Consider the following 24,093-nt stretch of genomic DNA (forward strand, 5'->3'; position numbering starts at 1 on the left):
TCTGGCAATGTTCTATCTTCACTGCCTCTGATTCATATATGAGAACAATTTTTGTGTGAAATGTCCTTCAATATCATTCTCAGCTCCTTTTTCTAAATTCCTCTCACTCTTAATTTCTTGAATTGATATTAGATTTGTGGATGCTCACACTCCGATTGCATTAGCATGTCATTCAAATGGTGTACTATATTGGTCGTGAGCATTGTTGGACCTTATTAATTCTTCATTTGCCATTTCAGATATATTATTACTTTTACCAATATCCTTTCTGTATTTTCAATGTATATTGTACCGTCTCCTTATAGAGTTTGAACTAGCAACAAAAAGTCTGCTTTACTTAAAGGTACTAACCTCCCGCTACTGGAAACCTAATCCCAAGTCATATGCTTTATCGTCTATTCAGGTGGGTTTACTGATCTGAAATCCTCATTTGTCAATACACATAACACCTTTACAATCTAATGGTGCTGCTGCTGTTTTTTGTGATTTTTAATGTTCTCTTGGTTATGGTTTTCCTTGTCTCATCATCTCCACTGAATCCTTTTTTGGTCTCAAAAAAGGGTGCCCGCTTCTGTCAATGTTCGCTGGAGTCAGTCCTTCTGGTTTGAGTACGCAAAGGGTCTTGCCCCATCAGCACCATTTCTATATCTGAAAGAGACACGTTAGTGATAGATTCCTTACCTTAGAATATCCTCAGGTGTCAGACTGGATCTGGAAAATTTTGCGTAGCAATACCCCTGCGTGCTGGCAGGCGTCGTCCGCGTCCGCCGTCGGCGTCGTTAGCGCCGGAATGACGCCGTCGGAGTACTTAGACGCCACCCATGCGCGCTGACTTCAGTACTTCTTTTTTCTGCGCCAGCTAGCGCAGATCCGGAGAAGCTCTACCCCTTAGTCTTTTTTGACTAAACTTATTGATCTTTTTGATCATCTCTCTACTCGAGTCTTCGACTCCAACGGTGCAGGTAGGGATGCCCGGGTTCAAACCCTGTTCCAGATGCGACCGACTGATGTCGGTTACCGACCCCCATCGCCGGTGCCTCAAGTGTTTAGGCTTCGACCACGATGACCGCACCTGCTCCGACTGCCGGGCCCTGACGTCTAAGGCTAGGCGAGAGCGGTCTCGCAAGCGACTGGAGCTCCGGCAGTCAGCTCGCGCCGCACCAGGTCCCGGTCCCACGGGGGTCGAGGGACAGGTCGCGGGATCGGAGCCCTCGCAGCTCCGGGAGTGGTCATCGGTCGTCAGGATCCAAGTCCTAAGGTAAGAGGCATAAGAGGTCGAAGAGACATCGTACCTCCGACCCACCCCGACGCTCGCACGATGCGGCCGGGGGTTCAGGTGACACCACCAACGCGGCTCCGCCGGAGTCGCAGTCGTTGTCGCCGCCTGCCCCACACCTTCGGGTCCCTGGGCAAGACGCAATGCCTGAGGAGATCGAGCGGTACCTCATGGCCTTGAGATTCCTCCCTCCTCAGCCGGGTTCCGTGGCGCCTCCGGGCCCAACGGCCCTTGCTGGAGGGCCTAGTGGGTCGGGTGCTTCAGGCCCGGCACCGCCGGCGACTTCGGTCCCGGCACCGCAGGGCCTCTCTGGATCCGCTTCCGGATCCGGGTCGTCGCCGGACGACCTCGCCGATGCCGGCCCTACGGGTGTCGTCCCCGGCACCTGCTATGGGTGCCGTCCCCGATCCTACCCCCTGTCCGGTTCTGGCGCCGCATCCGACGGCATTTGGAGATTTCTATTTCCATGAACAGGACCCATCTGTTGAACCTGTACTACAGGAGATGGGTGGACCCTCTGGCACGGGAGTGCCAGTCACCACAGGACTAGACATGTGAGCTTGGGGAGGCCAGTGGCATTGACACTTCGCCAGACACTGGATTCGTCTCCCCTCCCACTGTGGCTACGGAGGAGGGGGCTGCTTATAGTATAGTGTTGACTCTGGCAGCCAAGGCCTTAAACCTTGAGCTCCCTGTCGCGGCCGTGAGGACTAACCTCCTTACAGAGATCCTTAAACCGCAGGCAAGCTCCAGTTTGCCTCTGCTGCTGTTTAATGAGGCCTTGTGTGACGTTCTTGTGGGCACTTGGTCCAAGCCCGCCACAGGTCCGCCTGTGGATAGGAACGTGGCCAGACGCTACCTCCCGGCCCCGGGCGACCCTTGCTTTTTGTCCACCCACCTCACCCCGAGAGCCTGGTCATCCAGGCCTCCACTTCCCAGACCGCATTCCCGACGGCTCCGCCCGATCGGGAATCCAAGAGGTATGAGCAGTTCGGGAAGAAGGTGTTCTCGTCCCTCAGTTTGGGACTGCGGTCAGTTAATACTGCATGCCTCTTGGGCCGCTATACCCACACCCTGTGGGACGCGGTCGCGGACGTGCTGCCACAATGTCCGGAGGAGGTCCGGGCAAAACTCACCCAAACCCTTGCGGAGGGTCGAGATGCAGCGCTGTATTCCATCCAGTGTGGGCTGGATACCATGGACTCACTGGGCAGGGCGATGGCAACGACAGTGGCAGTTCGACGCCACGCCTGGTTGAGGTCCACCAACTTTTCAGCGAATGTCCAGGCCACTCTGCTGGACATGCCGTTTGATGGCCGTTGCCTCTTTGGCGACAAGGCAGGCCATGCGCTTGAGCGATTTAAGGACTCCGGGGCTACGGCCAAGTCCTTGGCCTCTCCGCCCCTTGCTAGCAAATGGGTGCCTTGCACTCCTTTCGTGGCCAAGGAAGGGGCGCCCCCAGACGTGCTGGCAGCCACGCGCCGCAGAATGTCCAACAGCTCGTGGACGGGGACAACGGATAGGCCAGTCCACACCTTCCCCCGCAGCACCTGCCTCAAAACCCTCCTAGTCAGTGCTTTCAGGCCCATGTGACGCCAGTTGGGGGCAGGGTTCGCCATCACCTCTTCCACTGGCGCACCTACACGTCGGACAGGTGGGTGCTGCAAATCGTCCGAAGGAGCTACTCCCTCCCCTTCGAGGCGACCCCTCCAGCCATGCCGCCGCAATTCCACCGCGAGTGGGGGGGATCACTTGCAACTTCTGCAAGAGGAAGTCATGGCCCTCTTGGCCAAGGGGGCCATCGAGCGCGTTCCTGGGCCAGAAGTAGGGTGTGGTTGTTACTCCCACTACTTTATGGTACCCAAGTAGGGCAAAGGGGGCCTACGCCCTATCTTGGATCTATGTAACGTCACCGGTTTCCTCCGGAAGGAGAAGTTCAAGATGCTGACTCTGGCTCAGGTCTTAGATGCCCTGGATCCCATCTGCGCAGGTTAGGGGTTTCAATCTCTCCCTACCGCGACGACTGGTTGTTGTAGGCGGGCTCGCCCCAGACAGTCGTCAGCCACCTCCCGACTACGGCCGATCTCCTGCATCTGCTGGGGTTCTCCATCAACGTGCCAAAGTCACACCTGTGTCCCTCTCAGAAGCTCCTCTTCATCGAAGCTGTTCTGGACTTGGCGCAGTTTCGGGTTTATCCACCCGAACAGTGGGTTCAGGATATTCAGGCTCTGATTCCGATCTTTCATCCTTCATCCCGGGTCTCGGTCAGGTTGACGCTGCGGCTTCTGGGGCTGATGGCCTCCTGCATCCTTCTGGTGCATCACGTCCGGTGGCAGATGCGGGCTCTGCAGTGGGACCTGAAGTTTCAGTGGGCCCAGCTTCAGGGCAACTTGTCCGACCATGTCTTGATCTCGGAGGGCAATGCAAACCAGCTGCAGTGGTGGCTCACGGACTGCGATTGGGTCAGTGGCAGATCCCTCTCCCTACCCCACCCGGAGCACGTAGTTGTGACGGACGCGTCCCTCCTGGGTTGGGGAGGCCACATGGGAGAGGCGGAGATCATAGGTCTCCGGCGGAGTTCCCAGCTCCACATCAACCTTCTGGAGCTGCGGGCGATCCGACTTGCACTGAAGGCATTCCTCCTCTCTGTCCGGGGGAGTGTAGTGCAGGTGTTCACGGACAACACCACCGCCATGTGGTACTGCAACAAACAGGGCAGGGTGGGGTCGTGGACCCTATGCCAGGAGACTCTGCGCCTCTGGCAATGGCTGGAACATCAGGGCGTGACCCTGGTGGTTCAACACCTGGCAGGTTCCCTGAACGCCAGGGCAGACGAACTCAGCTGTCGGTGCATGATGGATCACGAATGGCGTCTGAACTCGGACGTGGCACAAGCTCTCTTTCTGCAGTGGGGAGAGCCTTGGTTAGATCTATTCGCCACCGAAGAGAACGCGCAATGTCATCAGTTCTGCGCGTTGGAATTTCCAAGGCGGCACTCGCTCGGAGACGCTTTTCGCGCGAGTGGAGTTGCGGTCTGTTATACGCCTTTCCGTCTATACCACTTCTGCCCAGAGTGCTGAAGAAGATCATGCGCGACCGGGCACAAGTCGTCCTTGTGGCTCCGGACTGGGCACGAAGGTACTGGTATCCCGAGCTACTCAGTATGTCAGTCGATCTCCCGGTTCGTCTGCATCTTCAGGAGGACCTTCTGTCGCAGCAGCAGGGGACGGTCCTCCACCCGAGCCTGTCCAGTCTCCACCTCCATGCTTGGAGATTGAGCGGCGACAGTTGAGGCCATTTGACTTGCCTCCTGAAGTTTGCAACATCATTCTGGCAGCCAGGTGTCCCTCCACTAAGTCGGTATACGCCTGCAGGTGGAACAAATTTGTGGCATGGTGCACAGCAAAGGCTGTGGATCCCCTTAATGCCCCTTTTTCTGAGGTTCTCCTCTTCCTTCTTTCTCTTGCCCAGCAGGGCTCTGCTCTGGGCACTATCAAGGGCTATCTTTGAGCTCTTTCAGCTTTTCTGAGGCTGCCTGATCAACCTTCTTTGTTCAAGTCCCCTATCGTTAATCGATTCCTGAAGGGCATCACACACACGTTCCCTCCTGTTCCCTTTGTGATGCCTCAGTGGGACTTGAACCTGGTTCTTACATTTCTGATGTGCGCTCCCTTTGAGCCACTTCACAACTGTCCTCTTCGCCTTCTCTCCTTGAAGACTGCCTTCCTGGTAGCCATCACCTCTCCCAGGAGAGTGAGTGAGCTCCAGGCTCTATCTTGTAAGCCTCCTTTCCTTTCAGTCCATCCGGACAAGGTTGTGTTACGGACAAGGCCCTCCTTCCTACCCAAGGTAGTCACGGCCTTCCACATTGGGCAATCTATCACCTTGCCCACCTTCTTTCCGCCTCCGCATCCCTCGAGAGAAGAAGAGAGGCTCCACCGTCTGGACCCAAAACGTGCGCTCTCATTTTATTTGAATCGCACACAACAGTTCCGGGTGGATGACCAACTCTTTGTTGGCTACGTGGGCGCTAAGAAGGGGAAAGCGGTGCACAAGCGGACCATCTCGCGGTGGATCATCTTGTGTATCCAGGCGTGTTACTCCTTGGCTGAGAAGGAACCCCCTGTTGGGCTGAGGGCTCATTCCACTCGAGCCACAGCCACTACAACTGCCTTGGGCCGAGGTGTGCCCTTGCAGGACATTTGCCAGGCGGCTACGTGGGCCTCGTTGCACACGTTCGCACAACATTACTGCCTGGACAGTCAAGTTCGGAGGGATGGCTACTTTGGCCGTTCCGTCCTCCAGGACTTTCTGGTGTGATTATTGGTTCGCAGACCCACCACCACGGGGTTGGTATTGCTGGGGAATCTATTCTAAGGTAAGGAATATATCACTAACATGTCTCTTTCAGATGCACAAGTTACTACTTGTGTAACGATATATCTGTAAGTGACATTAGTTAGTGATAGATTCCTTACCGACCCACCCATCCTCCCCGTTCTGCGAACCGATATCTAGGGTTAAGGTCATCCCCTTTCAGGGCCCTAGTTTCATGGCACCAGTGTTGGTTTTTGGCATAGCTCTGCGTTTCTGGTGCGGTAAAGCTGTGTCTAAGAACTGACGTCAGCACGCGGAGGCGGCGTCTAAGTACTCCGACGATGTCATCACGGCGCCCACGACGCCTACCGACGCGCAAGGGTACTGCTACGCAAAAGTTTCCGGATCCAGTCTAACGCCTGGGGATATTCTAAGGTAAGGAATCTATCACTAACTAATGTCTCTTACAGATATATCGTTACACAAGTAGTAACTTGTGCTTTTGGGATTGAAGTGTGCTCTTTGTTTTACACTCTAACAGAATATCACTGAACAGAGCTCCATCTAGCCATTATAGTCCTTTTCTGATATTTTCTATGCATATTGACAGGACGTTTTCTGCACAAATGAAAATGTTATAATTTCACCACTAGGTTCCCATATATGGGCTCTCTGGTTAATGCCCTATCCAAGGGCTTGTTCAGGACAATCGCCTCTTTTTCTACATGTTCCTCGGAAGTGGAAGGTGGTCCAGAAGTTTCAGTTCCTGATAATTGCCATGGACGTGGTAGTTTCACCCATAACGTTTAGATCTCCACCAGATATTTGTGGTGCTATTTGGGAAATTATCTTGTGGACCAGATTCCTTTCAGGGATGTTAGGCAAATCCTTCTATTTGTCTTTGGCCTCTGTGACTTTGAGGGCTAGCTTTCAAGTCGCTAAAACAATAATGCACCCACAGCATCCTACGGTCAGTTTGGACACTATAATGGAGAGAAAAATGACTGCTTCCCACATTAACTTTTCCCATCTAGAAGTAATTGCAAGCTTGATCATTTACTTAGGACGTTCCTTATTCATACTTTCTTGGCAGTGGTTTTGAAGCCTGTGTCATGGTTCAGGTTTTGCATTCTGTTGTTCATCCTGCAAAATTGGTTACAAGAGTAACCAGCCTAGATGTCCTTAATGTTTTGCTTTGTCTTTTTGTTTTGAGGTGTGGGCGTAGTAAATTACAAACACACTGAAAGAGCCAAGGGAGGCTAAGAGGCCAGCAGGTATGGGCTCCCCACAACATCAGTCAGAAACACAAAATGCCCGGGTCCAAGATGCTGCCTTAATGAGTATGTAAACTAAGGATATTATTTCATTAAGAGGAAAACCCTCGCCCACCAATCTTGGCATGCTTCATCATAGGGTTCATTCTCAAACCACATAAATTCTGGTGTGGGCTACAAGTCCTAAGTAAGGAGGAACTCTTTGGATTTTTTTATACAACCCTACGTGAGATAGTACTGTGTTAGGTATTGCTGAATGTGGGGATGAAAATAATAAATCAAGTGAGTTAAAACTAACTACCCCACATACATGAAGCTTTATTATTGTCTGTTGGGGGTTAGGTTTAACAACTATGCACAAGTGAGTCCACAGGAAGGAAAATTAAAGCAACCCTGGTGATGTTTTTGTATTTGTTCAAGGTGTTTCTGCCCACCAATTACCTGATCTGCAGTGTAGGGGCATTCATCAGGAACTATAAATTAGTCACTTTTGGCAATAAATGCTCAAAGTTGTTAAATTCATACAACTGAACAAAAAAAGTGGTCATCAGAACTTATAAGTAAATTCATTTCATTCAGGTCTCTTGTGTCAACTCAACAGTGGCCTTGGCGGGGGGCTCAGTGTCTACTCCGTTCTATGGCCCTTGCCGAATCCTCTGATACTCCTAATGAAGGAATGTCCCAGGATAACTTAGTTTACATATTCGGAGTAAATTACAGCCTTTGCCTATCCAGTTTGTGCGTTTAATTTTAGGTTAGCCAAATTTCTCAAACCCTAGTTTGTACTTCTGTGTCACTTTGAATCTAAGTTTCTTTCTTGAATCATAACCACTAATGGAACCATAGCTTCAGCGTTCTTATTTAGTGAGCAACCAAATATTTGTATGACCATTCACAATCTTTCATTGATAAGTCCTTTTGTTTTCAGCCAGGTTTTGTTCTCTCTTTTCTATTTTAAATTGCACCAGAAGCAATATTTGTGTACAGTCCCCTGAGCATACATGTTTTACTTAAAGGTAGAAAGTTGGTCCTAATTTGATGGTACAGCTGAATGTTAGTCTCCTTCACACTTTTTTTTGGCTTTTGGCTTTGTATCCCCAATCTGGGCATCTTTAGTTTTTTCTTGGCGTATATTATATTTTACTATTAACTGTCTAGTCATTTGCTCCTGGTTTATTACAGGCTGCATTCAAACAGAGCCAAGGCTGAGTATTCTTGGGAAATAGTCCTGAATTGAAAATGAGCAAGTTGCTGCTTGACAGTATGCCCATTCCTTTGCCAGACCTTAATGTCTGAGGCTTCAACGGTTTCTCTTGAGAAACTTGTTTAGGCAAGATTTGTTTCTTCTTAATAATCTCTTTGCTAGTATCGCCATAGATGGTTACTCGTTACAAGCATGTGAAACTGGATAATAGAGCATACTGGAGAATGGAAAGGTTTCTTACCTGTAAAATGTATGCTACATGGGTATCTTCTGATTTTTGTGCACCCCATTCACTCTCAAAAGCAAAAGGTGGCATATAGGATTGTTGCAAGAGGATTGAGTGACGACTGGATGTTTACGGCCTATCTTACGTTCTTTATTATGATAGTAGAACGAATAAAAGCAATGATATAACTGTTGTAGGAGTCCCTATGCAGGATGTTTATAGCTATTATGTGCATGTGGATAGAAGTCACAATTGTACTAACTATGTTCCTCCTCAATGTCATGTTTTCCAGACTGTTTCACAATGCTTGAATGTTTCATGACCTCCAATATTTTTGTGAGCATCTGGATTCATATTCTGCACATTGTCAATTGTTTAGTATTCTGTCTATCGCATTGAATTCTGAGGTTTAACTCAAGGTGCTGGAACCATGCTGATAATCTAATATTGTAGATCAATACCATTATGCACCAGAGAGAAGCCTGCTTTGACCTTGAGTGAATACCATGTTTGTTTCTCTTAGCTACTCATAAAGGAATGTTGAAGTAAAAGTGCATGTGTGTATCACTTTTTTGAATTCTTAATTTTGTGCGCTAATTTTTCTGTTCAAACCTTAGAATTGACTTGTATTTACTGCTCCTTATGCATCTCCTTTGAGTTGTGTGCACTTACTGATAAATTGGTCTATTTTTCAGGATAAATCTGAACTCGTTGCTAAGGACGACAACCTAGATGCTAGTAGTAAAAATAAGGACAAAAAGCAAAATGACAAGGAAGAAGAAAAAACAGATCAAGGGGACAATAATGATAATAGTGAAAAAGTCAATGAGCAGATTGATGAGGTTAGTCCTTACAGCTCACCTAATTTTACAGAAATGTATACCTCCTGAACTACATATTTTACACTTGAATCTTTGGCCTACTGATAGCTGTACCAAAAAATGATGGTGCTCTGCTACTGAACGGAGAACTGTGTTTTGAACACATTTGCAATACATTTACACTTATGCATAATTAAATGTGAGAAAGTTAGAATTTTTTTATTTTGCTTATGTTTTTTTGTGATAGTATGATGGTGTTAGGCCAGTTTGCCAAAAGCCTATCCTTATCAGTTCCAATTTGTACGATGAGTACTTTAAGAAGCCTGTGAATATGAAGTTCATAGATCTTGAAGGGGTCCCCGGCAACGATCCTTACGACCCTCATGGCCAACTACATCCCAGCACGACCCTTAAGATCGGCAGACCTCGAATTGGCCGTGGTACCGCGCTTTAAGCGAAGCAGGGCCGGTGGACGCTCATTTCGAGTGCGGGCCGCTGCTTTGTGGAACTCCTTACCCCCGGCAATTCGCGCTATGAGCGATTTGCTTTCTTTTCGTCGCGCCGTGAAAACATTTTTATTCCCTTAGTCATTTGCTTGTGCTGTTTTTATTAGTTGTGTTGTGTAGCTGCCTTGTCGGGCGCCAGGACGCTCCTTAGCTGGAGCATCTGTGCGCCTAATAAAAACCACATAACATAACATAACATAACATTACTTGCCCTTTTTCTTTCCCATGGACAGAGCCTAGCTAGCTGCAGTGGATATCACTTTCTGAAAGATTTGCTGTTGTCATTCTCATTTTTTTAAATTTTATTTAGCGGGAGTATGATGAGAACGAGGTGGATCCCTATCATGGGAAACAGGAAAAGAACACTGAACCTGAGCCCTTAGAACTGCCAAATGAATTGAACCTGGAAAATGACGAGGATGAGAAAAACGAAAAGGGTGATGCGGAAGGAGAAGGTATGCTGTCTAATTATTTTCCCTTTATTTGTTTTGTAAGACCTTGAGAGCATTGGATCCTGGGGGAGCTGGGCAGAAATGGCAAGAGAGTATTATTTTACAGTGGCGTATCAAGAGAGAGAGAGGACTAGAAAGCTAGTCTGTATCCCCAGGGATTTATATGTTATCAACAAGGACTAGCTAAGTGTGAACATTTATAGGACTCTGAACTGTATTATCAGCAGGCACCTATTAGGTATTTTCATGAAGCCCTCACCCACCAACCTAGTTGGTGGCATGCTTCATCGGACCCACCCAGTGACACCTAATGTGTCCCGGGTGTGCTTCGACGCCTGGTTACAGCGGAGCAGGTATTTTACTGAGAGTGCAGTGTGGTGAATTGTGAAGTGAAGTTAAAACGGCTAAGCGGTGGTCCCAGTACCCGAGGGTAAATTAAATTTTAATAACTGGCCCTCCGTCAGCGGTTAAAAACAAGGCAAGTGGATGTTGTGGTGGCAAGATTAGGACCTCCTACCTCCAGTTTTGGTCGACATGTTTCAGCCAGTGCCTTTAGTAATGCTGGCTTTCCTCAGGACCGTAAATAATGCAGTTTAAAAACAATTAAGTGAGTGTGTTTAGACTATGTGTCGCACTCACTAAGGTGCTATAAGTGTGAGAGGGGGATTGTCTCAGGCGCTCCTAGATCCGGTGTACGAGAAGACCATACGTGAGGCCATAGTACACTACTTCACGCTAAATAAAGGCTCTGTCTATCAAGCTGCAACGTTATGGGAGGCTTTAAGGTCACCATTAGGGGGGTGTGTATCGGGACTGCAGCAGGCATCCTTCGTGATATACGAACACAGCTTAAGATAATCGAAACTGAGCTGTGCGATCTAGAGTGCGACTATGCTTGCCGCCCCGAAATGCCCAAACTGTCCCGGATACAAGAATTGGTAGTGGAATATGATTCGCAGGCGGAAGCAGAGATTAAGTATATATCTCACAGACATACAGCTAGGAAATACGGAGAAACAGGTATGCCGAGTTGGACGCTACCGTTAAAGAGCAAGGCGCGCTCGGAACAGCAGCGGGTGGATAGAATTGTGGATGATGCAGGAGCCGAGCATTATACTCCGGAGGCTATCACGGAGCAGTTTCGTGTGTTATACGCGGACTTATATAAAACGCGTGGTTCACTGCCGGCAGAGGAATTTGACGCGTATTTGGAAGATATCGCGTTTGCTTGGCTCACTAACGCACAGCGTCAATATCTGTGTGTCCCCATAGATGAACGGGACATTAAATCGGCAATAGCGGCGCTGCCTAATGGCAAGGCGCTGGGCCCGGACGGGCTCTCTGTAGAATTTTATAAGAAATACGCAGATCTGATCGCGCCGTACCTCCTGGAAGTCTATGCAGAGGCATACGACGCCGGGATGCTTCCCTCAACATTACGAGAGGCACTAATTGTCACATTGCTTAAGAAGGACAAACCTCCGGAACGCTGTGACTCATACCGCCCGCTATCATTAATTAATATTGATCCAAGATATTGGCAAAGAAACTAGCCACTAAACTACAGCTGTTGTTACAGGGGCTGATCTTACCTGATCAGTCGGGTTTTGTGCCCAAGCGGTCCACCTTGCATAACCTTCGCACACTCTTCTCCATGTTCCATGTGCTAGAACCCACTCTTGAGGCTGCAGCAGTGCTGTTAGACGCTGCTAAAGCGTTCGACTCTGTGGAATGGCAATATATGCATAGAGTTTTGCGGCGTATGGGGTTCCCATCAATGTTTCTCCAGTGGCTAACGGTGCTTTACGCTGAGCCGTCGGCTAGGGTGCGGGTCGGTGGTTGTGACATCTGAACCGTTATGTATCGAGAGGGTAACTCGTCAGGGCTGCACCCTTTCACCCATGCTGTTTGCAATCATTCTGGAACTACTGGCCTGTTATCCGTCAGCGTCATAGGGAGACCCCATGGAATTTTAACTATCGGCCAGTATCCATTTCATTATACGCTGATGACATGGTTTTATATGTGTGCGAGCCGTCCAGATATCTGGCGCAACTGCTGCGGGAATGCGCGCGGTTCTAACGCATTTCTGGTCTGCATATAAATTAGGAGAAGTCGTTCATGATCCCGCTGACGGCTGGGACTGTGCAACCTGATCTGGAATTCCCACTGGTGTGGTCAGCTGATCCCGTTAAATATCTGGGTGTGTGGGTGCACCGAGACCCCGCGGTGGTGATTAGGGAAAATTATGGAAGGGCGTGTTCGAAGTTGGAGGCCACAGTTGAGACCTGATTGTCGCTGCCGCTCTCCCTGGCAGACCGCATCACTCTTGTTAAAATGGTGATGTTGCCCAGGTTTCTTTATCTGTTCGCGAACGTGCCAATAGTACTAAACATGGCCTTTTTTAAGACTCTCCGGAGCCATCTGCTTCGACTGATGTGGGGGGGCACAGCAGCGAGAGTGCAGTGGTCGGTCCTCACCAGAGGATATGAGCAGGGAGGATTTGCGGCACCGGACTTCTATGCGTACTATCTCAGTGCACAGGCTCTGTATCTTTTTTACTGGAATAGGCCGCATGCCTTCACGCCGCATGTATCGGTAGAAGAGGGAGATGCGGCTCCTGTTCCTTTGCATAGTGTAGTCACTCACTATTCGAGAGGCACCCCGAAGTCGGAGATAAACGCGGTGGATGCCACGATCTCAGCTTGGCAGAGGATAGGGAAGTTGGCGCAGAAGTTGCCATTGTGTGCGCCGGATATGCGGCTGGAACATCAAGCGCAGTTGTCAGTCACGCACGAGGCTCCGTCAGTGAGAGTGCTGAAGGAGGCAGGTATCTCTCATATGCGTGATGTCTATCCAAATGGCACATTTGTCACGCTTGAGGACTTGGGTCATATCACGAATCAGTCGCTTCTCTTCCGGTTCGCGATTCATCGGCTGCGGCATGCGGCCCGGAAGCATTATACCACCTTTCCGATTGAGCCTCCTGAACTATTATCTTTACAATCTGTTCTCACCATCCCCAATAACAAGAGTCTGATATCCAAGCCATATAAACTTATTAAAGAGAAAACGGTCTCTGGCGTGGATAAGAGTTGGGTCATGTGGAATGCATGTCTGTCAGAGGATATTACTGAGGATAACTGGAAGCATATTTGTGGACTAACGGGGAAACTCTGTATGAACGGTAATCGCAAGATTATTCATTTCAAGTACATACATCAGGTGTATTACACCCCGGTACGATTGTTTAGGTATGGACTGCGTGAGTCGGCGTGCTGTGACAGATGCGGACAGGAAGATGCAGACTTTATGCATTTAGCAAGGTATTGCCGGACGGTGGCTGCATTCTGGGTCACGGTGGTGAATTGATTGCGTGAGATGGTCGCTGTGGACCTCCCCTGTACGTCTCTGTTCCGTGCCGCATGTTAGGGGGGTGAGTGGCGTTTTTGTACGGCTGGCGCTGCTGATGGCTGCGAGAAGAGTGGCGATCACGTGGGGGAGAGGGCGACGGCCTGCCTTCACAGCGTGGCTGGATGATCTGGTATACTGCCGCGACAACCTCAACATCTATGCAGAAGAGTTGCCCCTTACATCGAGACCAAGTGACATTTGGGAGCCTTTATGATGATATTTGCTTGAACACTCTGAGTGAGACATCGGATGGCGATAGGGCTCGGTGGGAGGGAGCGATATGTGGTGTAAGTGGCTGCGTGGTTCCTTCAACGGAAAGGACGCCACTGATGGTACACTTTTAAGGCAGACAGTTCGTACTCTGATTGTGATTAGTAGATGGCATCAATTTGTGACTGAGAATGTTCCTATTTCTTTTTCTTTTGCTTAGGGGTTTCTTTTACATTTCTTTTTAGGACTACAGCTGTGTTTTCGTATATGTGCATGTTATTAAGTAGGACAATTCCATTGCACTTCCTGAAGATATTTTCAGATTTGAGAGATTGTAATCGTAAATGCCTTTTTTGATGCATTATGTATGTGCTTTCTTTATGATGCAGATGTAGTTGTTTTCTTTGTTTTGTGGATTTGAGAAAATAATAAAAAAATAAATTTAAAAAAAGTGTGAGAGGGGGATTCCCTCATCAAGCATTCGCTAGCGATTTGCTGTGAGTGCTCCCTGGAGTGAATCGGTAAGGGATTTGACTGGGATTCTAGGTCAAGGCCTGCGGGGTACCTGTTGTGCTGATAAATATTTCAATACATATGCTGCACTTTCTATTGAGTTGTATATCTTGATACTAATTTCATATTGTGCATGCATGCCTTACTTTGATTCCAAAATTGCTGCTGCTAGCTTCTCATAAATGATGATTAAGTTCCTTTTGGTGTGTGCTCTTTGGATGTGCCAAAGTCATTGAGTTCCCCCTGTGCCAGTCCACCTCTGTAGCCTGCAATCCAGCAAGGTATCACAATTTCAGAATGCTGATGACGCAAACAAATCACTGCACAAGTAAAAATAGGGTTTACATTTTCTTCTACCCATCAGAAAATCCCTATGAAATAGAAGAAAAGCCCATGGAAGCAGATGATACTAGTCAAGGAGAAGAGAAAAATAAGGATGACGGTCCCACTGACCCTGATAAAGATGGCCAAGAGCCAGCTAATGATGAAGGTGGCTCAGAAAACGAAAAGGAGGGTGATATTGAAGGTGACAAAGATGTTCCAGAAGATGAAATTAAAGACCCTCCTCAGGAGAATGCAGAAGACGAAAAACAGCGTGCAGAGGAGACCAACACCGATGTGCTAGAAGAGGATACTGAGACATCACTTCCCTCTGACCATGGTCAGAAGCCTCAGGTAGGACAGTATTACCTTCATTCTGTTATTTTCATGAAATCCCTATGTACCTTGAAATATAGCCATTCGATCCTAGGCACAAAGAGGATTACAGCATTTGATGTTTAATTTTAGGATTAACATAAGGATCTGAAAGAAACAGGTTAGCATTAGATTCCTTACCTTAGAATATCCCCAGGCGTCAGACTGGATCCGGAAAATTTTGCGTAGCAGCGCTTCAGTAGGTGTCGTCTGCGGCTCTGCGTCCGTCGTCGGCGCCGGGATGACGTCGTCGGAGTACTTAGACATCGCCCTCGCGCGCTGACATCAGTTCTTATTTTTTTCGCGCCAGCAAGCGCAGGTCCCGAGAAAGTGGTACCCTTTAGTCACTTTTTGACTAAGCTTTTTCAATCCTTTTTGGATTCGTTTCGAGTCGTACGACTCCATCGGTGCCAGTAGAGATGCCTGGGTTCAAGCCCTGTGCCGACTGCAACCGACTGATGTCGGTTACCGACCCCTATCGCCGGTGCCTACATTGCCTGGGGCCTGACTATGATAACAAGTCGTGTCCCGACTGTCGGGCCTTGACGTCGAAGGCTAGGCGGGAGCGGTCCCGTAAGCGCCTCGAGCTCCAGGAGTTGGCCCCGCGCCAATCGAGGTCCCGGTCCGGAAGGAGGTCGAGGGACCGGTCTGAGGACCCTCTGGCACGTGAGTGCCAGTCATTTCAGGACTGTACACAGGAACTAGCGGAAGCCAGTGGCCTGCATACCTCCCCAGACACTGGTTTTGTCTCTCCTCCTACCGTGGCTACGGGGGAGGGGGGTACTTATAGTGTGGTGCTGATGAGGGCAGCCAAGGCCTTGGCTCTTGAGCTCGCCGTCGCAACGTTGAGGTCTAACATCCTCACAGAGGTCCTTAAACCGCAGGTAAGCTCCCCAGAGCCTCTACTGCCGTTTAATGAGGCTCTCACGGACGTCCTGTTGGGCACTTGGTCCAAGCCCACTGTAGATCGGAACGTCGCTAGGCGCCACTGCCCTGCTCCGGGCGACCCTAGTTTCCTGTCCACCCACCCTACCCCCGAGAGCTTGGTTATCCAGGCCTCTACTTCCCAATCCGCATTCCCGACTGCACCACTGGATCGGGAATCCAAGAGGTATGAACAATTCGGCAAGAAGATGTTGAGAAGTTGGCCTGATATATGATGCTCACTAGTTCTAGTGATCACCTTGTATCAGTCCAAAAAACCCTTATGGTGATTGGTTGCAAGTCAACCTTATAGACCAGCTATCCTAATGGTAGCATGGACAAAGCAGTCTTAGGCTAAACTCTTTTGGCATGTGAAGCCAGCTGTTTTACCACATATAACCCCTTGAATACCAGATGAAAGGACACCACACAGGTTGTTATGAAAATAAACAATATATTTATTACTAACAAACACCTCTGAACTCTTCTAGAGGTCAGAGGGCTAAGCACATAACAATACTCTTAAGAAAAATAATATAAGTTGCACAAATTACAATGGTGCCCTAGGGGCACGACAAATCATATACTAAGTAAATGGTATAAGTAGAACGATAGAAGAAATGAGGATGCCCAGAGGCTGTAGAATCGCTGGGGCTACACTACCCTAACAAAAAACAGAAGATGAGGAAGGGCCCTAGGGGAAGCTGTATTTATAGACCTGCTTGTATCTTGTCCCCCAACTACACAATATACCATACGGGAGATACCAAGGGTCTAATTAAATTCTGTTACTAATAGGAACCTATTTACGGTGTCCCAGAGCGCATATACCAAGAGGTTGTATGCAAAGTAATACTGGAGAGGGGAGAGAACCAAGAAATTGAAAATAAGCAAAAAGTGTACCCATCAGCCCACATAGTAACTGAACTTCATCATATGGGTTGTGGTTGTCGGTTGGTATCCGATAAGCTCTTCCACAAGAAGGCACTTGAGGCTAGCTAATCTTGGACCCACCGAATTGGCAATCAACCAATCAAAAACCATAAGAGTTATAAGGCTGTAGGGGCAAGTTGCAGTGCTGAAAAAAGTGAAAAGGTGTAAACAAATAAAGTGGTGATGTAAAAATACCTGTCTTGATGTCTTAAGAAACTTTATTAGGTGCGCCCATCAAGACGGCATGATTAAAAGCAGAGTGGAAATAGTATGTAAAGAATGTAACTATTCACCGTGAGTGTTAATTGGTCAACATGTTTCAGCCCCTCCGGGCTTTCGTCAGGACCTATGATGTTCACTACTGCAACACTTACCACGTGCTGTGATAGATATTTTTCATTTTTTGACATACCCAACATGAAGTCGTCGCATGTCTTTGTTGTTCAACCTTCTCCCAAAATTGTAGGGAGGAATTGCCTCACCTCACCTGGCGCTCGCTCAGGAGAAAGAGCCCACTCACTTTCCGTCGTTGCCTCGGTCTGGTTTATAATGCACTTAAGAGTATATGGTATAGCGTTATCATGGAACAGCTATACGGACATGGTTCCGAAAGCTGCAGACAGGCTCAGCTCATGCTCGAGCACCATCTCACATAATTCCAAGCACTCTGCCTTAAGGATTGATAAGGCCTGCCATAGGAGTGACTTATAGGAGTAAATGTGTCCATTTTGGGTTAGATAAAGGTATACTATATCTAAAGCAAAGGGTGATTACACCACCTTGCCCCAGCTGTGTTATCAGCCAGTTGTGTCTGTTTAATTGGCCAGCCAGGGGTGGCATAATACATGCTGCAGCCCCTGGTAGGCCTTGGGTGCACTTATGCCCTGGGTACCTATGGTACACTGTACAAGGACTTACAAGAGTGCCCCAATACCAATTGGTAAATGCACCTAAGGTACATGGAGTCCATTTTAACAGAGAGAGCAGGAAGCCTGTGGTCCTGAATAGCAGGATCCCAGGCCAACTATGTCGAAAACCAGCAAAACACTAGGCAAAAAGTTGGGGGCAACCATAGTCTGATATCCACCTTCCTACATAACCCCAGCCCCTCCCCCTCCCCCCCCCCCCCCCCCCCCCCCAACGGAAGGAGATAAGGCTATCCTTGTCCAGGTAAACCTCTATTGCCTAAGTGGCCATATAAGGAAGTAACAGCACTGGCATGGTTACCCCCTATCTCATGGTCCACTAAGCAATCCCTCACCCTTAGGGTATCTGAGGGTCTCCACCATAGGGAATCCTTACCTGTGGGGTGTTTTGGCAAAGTAAAAGGCTGGTGCCTGGATGGAGTACTGAAGTGAGGCTCCACTAATGTTGGGCTCAACTTCCTCCAATCGCTATCCACCATATATGCCTTTCTTTCCAGGACTGAGTTGCAGTGTGCTCTCAGGGTCAACCTCTGGCTACCTAAAGCTGGAGTAGTGAGTTACAACGGGGTATACCCTAACAACTCCCTGACCTGGGTCAGTTAAGTAGATACGTATAAAGAGGTCAGAGTCTATTGATTAATAGAACATTAAATGTATGAAAATTACTAATTATAAATTAATCACATTCCGTCCATATAGTGCAATTTTATTTTTATTTTAGGCACTTTGTTACCTGGATACTTAGTATCATTCTACAAGTACCAGAAATTATGAGATCAAACTCAACATGTGAAAAAGCATATCAATTACTTCATTGAATCAGACACATATTTAAGAACACAAGTATCAATTAAATGCATAGAAAAACTTCATATGTAGAAATGATTCACACATATTGTCTGCATTGTTACATATCAACGCGCTCAAAGTGATGAGGAAAAGGAGGTAGTTAGATGGAATGGACATGATGGGGTAAAGGTGGGGACTGGGTAAAGGTTGTTGTGACCATAAAACAATCACAGTGATAATCAGTGCGGCCTTTACAGTCTCATTTAGATCAGTAGTTCCAAGTAACTCTTTAACATAGGATCTGTGTTACTCCATTAGTTTCTCCTATGGTTAGAGGGTAGGTATAGTCTGGTCTACGTTTCGACCCCCGGTTTAAGGGTTGGTTGGAGCCTCATGCTGGGGTCTTCTTCAGGACAAAAAAAGAACAGGAGCGCCTATGAATAATATAATTAAAAATGAATGTATCGGGCCTTTAGTAGAGATCATGATTGCACTTGGACTAGGTAGAGGGATTAAAATTCGTACTTTGTATAATGCCGTTCAGTGGCCGTTAAGGTTGGACCTCCATCGGTTCCCATGTAGAAGAATAATATAACCTGCAATTGTTTAAAAAGGATCGGTGTTACTGTCGGGTATCATTGGAACCCTATCTGCATTCGAATTGGCGGGAAATAACACGGGGGCACTTACTAGGACATCATTGCTTGCCACTCAGTGTATCTGGTGGTTCCGGTTAGTCATGTGTCCAACGGAGACCTTTGGGGGTGCGCGGTAAATCTCGCAACCCTCGGGGTTCTGGAAGACAAAAACAGTCATGAATGTGGTGAAAATGTTGCTTGAAAGGCTCATTCATACGTCTTGTTGTCATTTAGGAAATTAATTAGACAACCCGAGTCAAGCATCCAAAGGTATGGACAAAAACAGTAATGAATATAGTGAAAATGTTGCTTAAGAGGCTCATTCATACGTCTTGTTGTCATTTAGGAAATTAATTGGGACAACCCGAGTCAAGCATCCAAAGGATGAATACTCCGTATGTCTGCATTGTATAAATTAAGAATAACATGCAGGCGTGAGAGAGCCTTTGTCACCTATGGAGGGCCAATTAGTAAACATGGTACGAATGCGCCCGGTTGATGCTAAGGGGGCTCACTCAAGCGTCACGTTGACATCGGGATGTTAGTCATCAAGGACAGAACAAGTTAAAAGCCAGTATGGTCGCGATATAAAAGTATATATCGAATCTAACAGGCTAATGTGACTGCTGATAGAAGGGCACCTATCACCCGCAAAACCGTACATGCAGATCTTAGGACATCTCTCACCGTAAATTACGTTAGGAAGAGTTTGTATCCCTCTCCGCTGCCGAGCCGTGAATGATCAGCCTCGAGGTGCTGACGCTCAATGCTACCTGGAGGCTCGTCACGGCTCCGCCAATCAGGGACCAGTAACCAGACCGCTTTGAGGGAATGTGTGTAAATACCCTCGATGTGGCCGCCGGGTCCCTAGGGTTTACGTGTAAAGAGTAACATTGCTCTTTTGGATCTCATTGTGGTTGCATCAAGAAATTATCGGATCCTATTTAAAGGAGTAGATGGCACAAGTATACTCTGTTTTAAATTCGCTAAATGGGGGGGGACACAGCATTGTATTAGCGTAATCAAGTGCTGGAATGTAAAACAAAGTTAGAGCATATACGGACATCGAGCTCGTCATTCTGCATGCAAAAAATCGGTACAGTGCAATGTGATACATAATCCCATGGTGTCAGGTTGCTTTAAATCATACCATTACACTTATATAATATATGCTTGTCAATAGGATGTGAGGCCAAGTTGGATCATTTAGTACACATTGGTACACCAAACTGTTCATTTGGGCAAGTTCATTCAGCATGGGGTCCCACACCCCGAGGTGTATACCTGGTTAGGATTGCTATAGATGCATGGAGGAATTGGGCTTGCTTTTAACGCAAGTCCGTTTGACATATGAACATCTGTCTCCATACCTGGGGAAATCTTTGCTAAAATATAATCCCATCAATATATATTCATGCAAAAAAATTTACCAATGTATACATTCCTATATTCCCAACGTATTGGATTATTCATGATTAATCAAAGCCATTTGCGAGAAAGTGGCGTCCAATTCATTTAATCCGTTTTGGACGGAGTCAAAAGACTGCATCCATTTGCATTCTCTTAAGTTCATAATGGAGTTCAAATCACCACCCCTTGGTCCCAGTGGGATTTTCTCGATGACCACCCATTTAAGAGATTCAGGTGTGTGAGTCTTCGCCATGAAATGGTCTTCCAAAGGGGCCCCTGTCGTTTGGCATCTTATTCTGCTGCAATGTTGCAGTATCCGGTTTTAGAATTTTTGCTTAGTTTGGCCTATGTAGATAAATCCACATGGACAGAAGATGGCGTAAATGACTCCATTACTGTTGCAATTTGTTAGCGTTTTCAGAGTGATAGTCAGGTTGTTGTGCGTGATTGTCTTTGTTTCAATGCACTATGCACAAGCTTTACAATTGCTGCATTTATAGTTTCCCAATATGATGGGAAGGTTCCACATTGTTTGTAGGGTTGGAGCCGGTGGGGTGTCAAGCATAGAACGTACCACATAGTCTCTGATGCTTTTGGCTTTTTTGAAAGCGTGCATAGGAGGGTCGGGCATTTCGATTACATCTGATATGATATTCCAATATTTGTTGACTATCTTGCGAATTTCATTGCTCTTACTACAATACGTCGTGACGCAGATCATCCGGTCTTCTGCGGACGTTCGGTTTCTGGGCACAAGCAGGGTTTCTCTATCGCTGAACCACACCCTCTTACGAGCTCTTTTAACCAGCCTTTTAGGAAAGCCTCTTTCCAGCAAGCGAGAGATGAGTTCATCTGATTCCGCAAAATAGTCATCCTTCCAGGTACAGTTCCTCCGTATTCGGAGGAACTGCCCGAAGGGTAAGTTGTCCCGTAGGGCCCGAGTGTGATGACTTGTGTATCTTAATAGGGTGTTCCGCTCGGTCGGTTTTTTGTATAGTGTGGTATATAACAATCCATCCCGTTCCTTAATGCTAATGTCCAAGAAATCAATGGACTCATTGCTACAGCTGGAGGTGAATTTGATGTCCTCTGATTGAGTGTTCAGCCATTGGGTAAATGCCTCAAGTTCATGCTTTTGTCCTGTCCAGATCATCAGAATATCGTCTATGTAGCGGCGGTATTCGGATATTCTATTTGCATACGGGTTGTGGGGAGACAGGATATACTGTTGCTCATAGTCACTCATATAGAGGATCGCTAGATCCGGGGCAAATGCTGCCCCCATGGCCACTCCTTTGCTTTGCTTAAAGAACTTATTTTGGAATATAAAAAAGTTCTTTGTCATTGCAATCTCCAGTAGGTCGATTAGAAATTCCGTGGGGACCTCGGCAGGTTGGGGTCTTGATGCTAAGGCTCTCCGTATTGTTGTCAGCGCTGGTCCCTGCGGGATACTCGTGTACAGTGACACAATGTCCATGGTTACGAGTAATTGATTGTTCTTGTCAAAGGGTCGTTGATCCACAAGATTAATCACCTGCATGGTGTCCCTCTGGTAGGTCGGTGTTGCCTCTGCCAATGGTTTCAAAAAAATATCCACATATTTACAAAGTGGCTCCAGGAGGGAACCACAACCCGATATAATTGGTCGTCCAGGCGGTATGGTAGGGTTTTTGTGGACCTTGGGTAGGACATTGATGGTCGGGATGTGCGGTTGGTCCACATTCAGAAATGTACATTCTTTCTCAGTGAGGAAGCCTGCGTCTTTCCCTTTCTCCGTGATGGCAAGGATCAGGTGTCTGATTGCCGTTGTAGGATTATTTGCTATCGGCCGATAGCTAACTCTTAGTTGGGAGTGTATCTCTTGTCTATAATCATCAACGTCCATGATGACTATTGCTCCTCCCTTGTCCGCTGGTTTAATTACCAACGTTTTGTTCTTCTTCAAGTCATCCAGGGCGGCACGTTCATTCCTTGTGATATTGTGTTTCACATAGGGTTTTCTTCCACAAGTCTTGAGTACAACCTTTAGAACTAGGCTCTGATAGGTTAGAATCCGGTGATTGATCATGGCAGTGTGGGGCGTGACGGTTGAGCGTGGTCGTAAATTGGTGAATGCTCCTGTTGTATTCAGTGTTTTATGCAAGAAGAAGTTTTTCAGCCAAATCTTGTGGAAACATTTTGCTAATTCAGTTTTGATATTGAACACATTGGCATGGGATGTAGGAACAAATGATAAGCCCTTGCTGAGGACCCGCATTTCATCTTCTGATAACGTTTGGTTAGATAGATTCATGATTGGGCTTCCTCTGCTCACCAGCGGTAGGTTTTCCTCCTGGTGTTGATCTCTCCGTTGTTGTCCTGCTGAAATCTCACTTGTTTGTTGCTGTACCCTTGTTGTCTCGAGTCGCCCCAGTTCTGTGGGTTTTGACCTCTGGTAGGGCGTCTATTCCAACCACCACCCCTCCCACGGGGGGGTCTCCAAGTGCTGTCGTCTAAAAAAGGCTGTTGTTGTCTGTTCTGGGGGTCCTGTGGAGATTGATACCATTGATCTTGATTCAATGAAGTAATTGATATGCTTTTTCACATGTTGAGTTTGATCTCATAATTTCTGGTACTTGTAGAATGATACTAAGTATCCTGGTAACAAAGTGCCTAAAATAAAACATTTTTGCACTATATGGACGGAATGTTGATAACTTATAATTAGCAATTTTCATACATTTAATGTTCTATTAATCAATAGACTCTGACCTCTTTATACGTATCTACCTAAAGCTGTAGGCTGGGTCCCTCTGTTTGGCTTACTGGAGGGACAGGTCAGGTTTGGGGCCCTTAGGTCCCAGGTTTGGCTGTGCCCAACAGTGTCCATCTGTGGGAGGTCCCTAACTAAGTTTAAGGGATATCTCTCAGGAGTTTGTTTTATTTTCACCTGGCTAGGACTGCTAGCTTCGGTGCCCTTAATCTGCTGATTGGGGGGTTCTTTTGGACAGGGGGCCCTTTGGGGTCCACTGGCCTCCCTGACCTCTACAGCCCTGGGCTGACTGAGGCAGGATAGAGAGGGGGCAGGTTACCTGATCAAGACTGGGTCCCACCTTGGAAGGGGCCACTGACATCAGAGGCTCGGCCAGGCTAGGCCTGACTACCTCTGGGGCAGTTTCTTCACAAGGGGTAAGATCAGTTCCCTGAGGCTGATCCTTTCCTAAAGTCTGGTAGGAGGGAGATTTCTCTTCCTCCTCAATGCTCTCTGTTTGAGTGCAGTGATCCATAGTTTCAGGCTTCACAACACTATTATCTGTTTGAGTTTGGGCTGTGGCCATCACAGCCCTTCCAACCTGTTCAGGGAGGAATTTGGCTTCAGCTGGGGCTACAACTGTCGGAGATCAGAGGCCTCTGGTCTCCGGCAGAATCCCGGCTCCACATCAACCTTCTGGGGCTGCGGGCGATCCGACTTGCACTGAAGGCATTCCTCCCCTCTGTCCGGGGAGTGTAGTGCAGGTGTTCACGGAAAACACCACTGCCATGTAGTACTCCAGGAAGCAGGGCGGGGTGGGGTCGTGGACCCTA

The 24,093-nt window shown here is 47.6% G+C and overlaps 1 protein-coding gene across 1 annotated transcript in view; it reads left to right on the forward strand.

The window, feature by feature from the left end:
• The window catches only part of MDN1 (midasin AAA ATPase 1), a 2,142,100-nt gene that overhangs the window by 1,869,316 nt on the left and 248,691 nt on the right, over positions 1–24,093 (forward strand). Inside the window, exons 87-89 of the mRNA XM_086926648.1 lie at positions 8,993–9,139; positions 9,935–10,079; positions 14,578–14,888. Coding sequence (XP_086782774.1) covers positions 8,993–9,139; positions 9,935–10,079; positions 14,578–14,888 — 603 coding nt within the window. The remainder of the gene's footprint in view (positions 1–8,992; positions 9,140–9,934; positions 10,080–14,577; positions 14,889–24,093) is intronic.

Source organism: Lissotriton vulgaris, chromosome 6, assembly GCF_964263255.1.
Source record: "Lissotriton vulgaris chromosome 6, aLisVul1.2, whole genome shotgun sequence".
Taxonomy (NCBI): Eukaryota; Metazoa; Chordata; class Amphibia; order Caudata; family Salamandridae; genus Lissotriton; species Lissotriton vulgaris.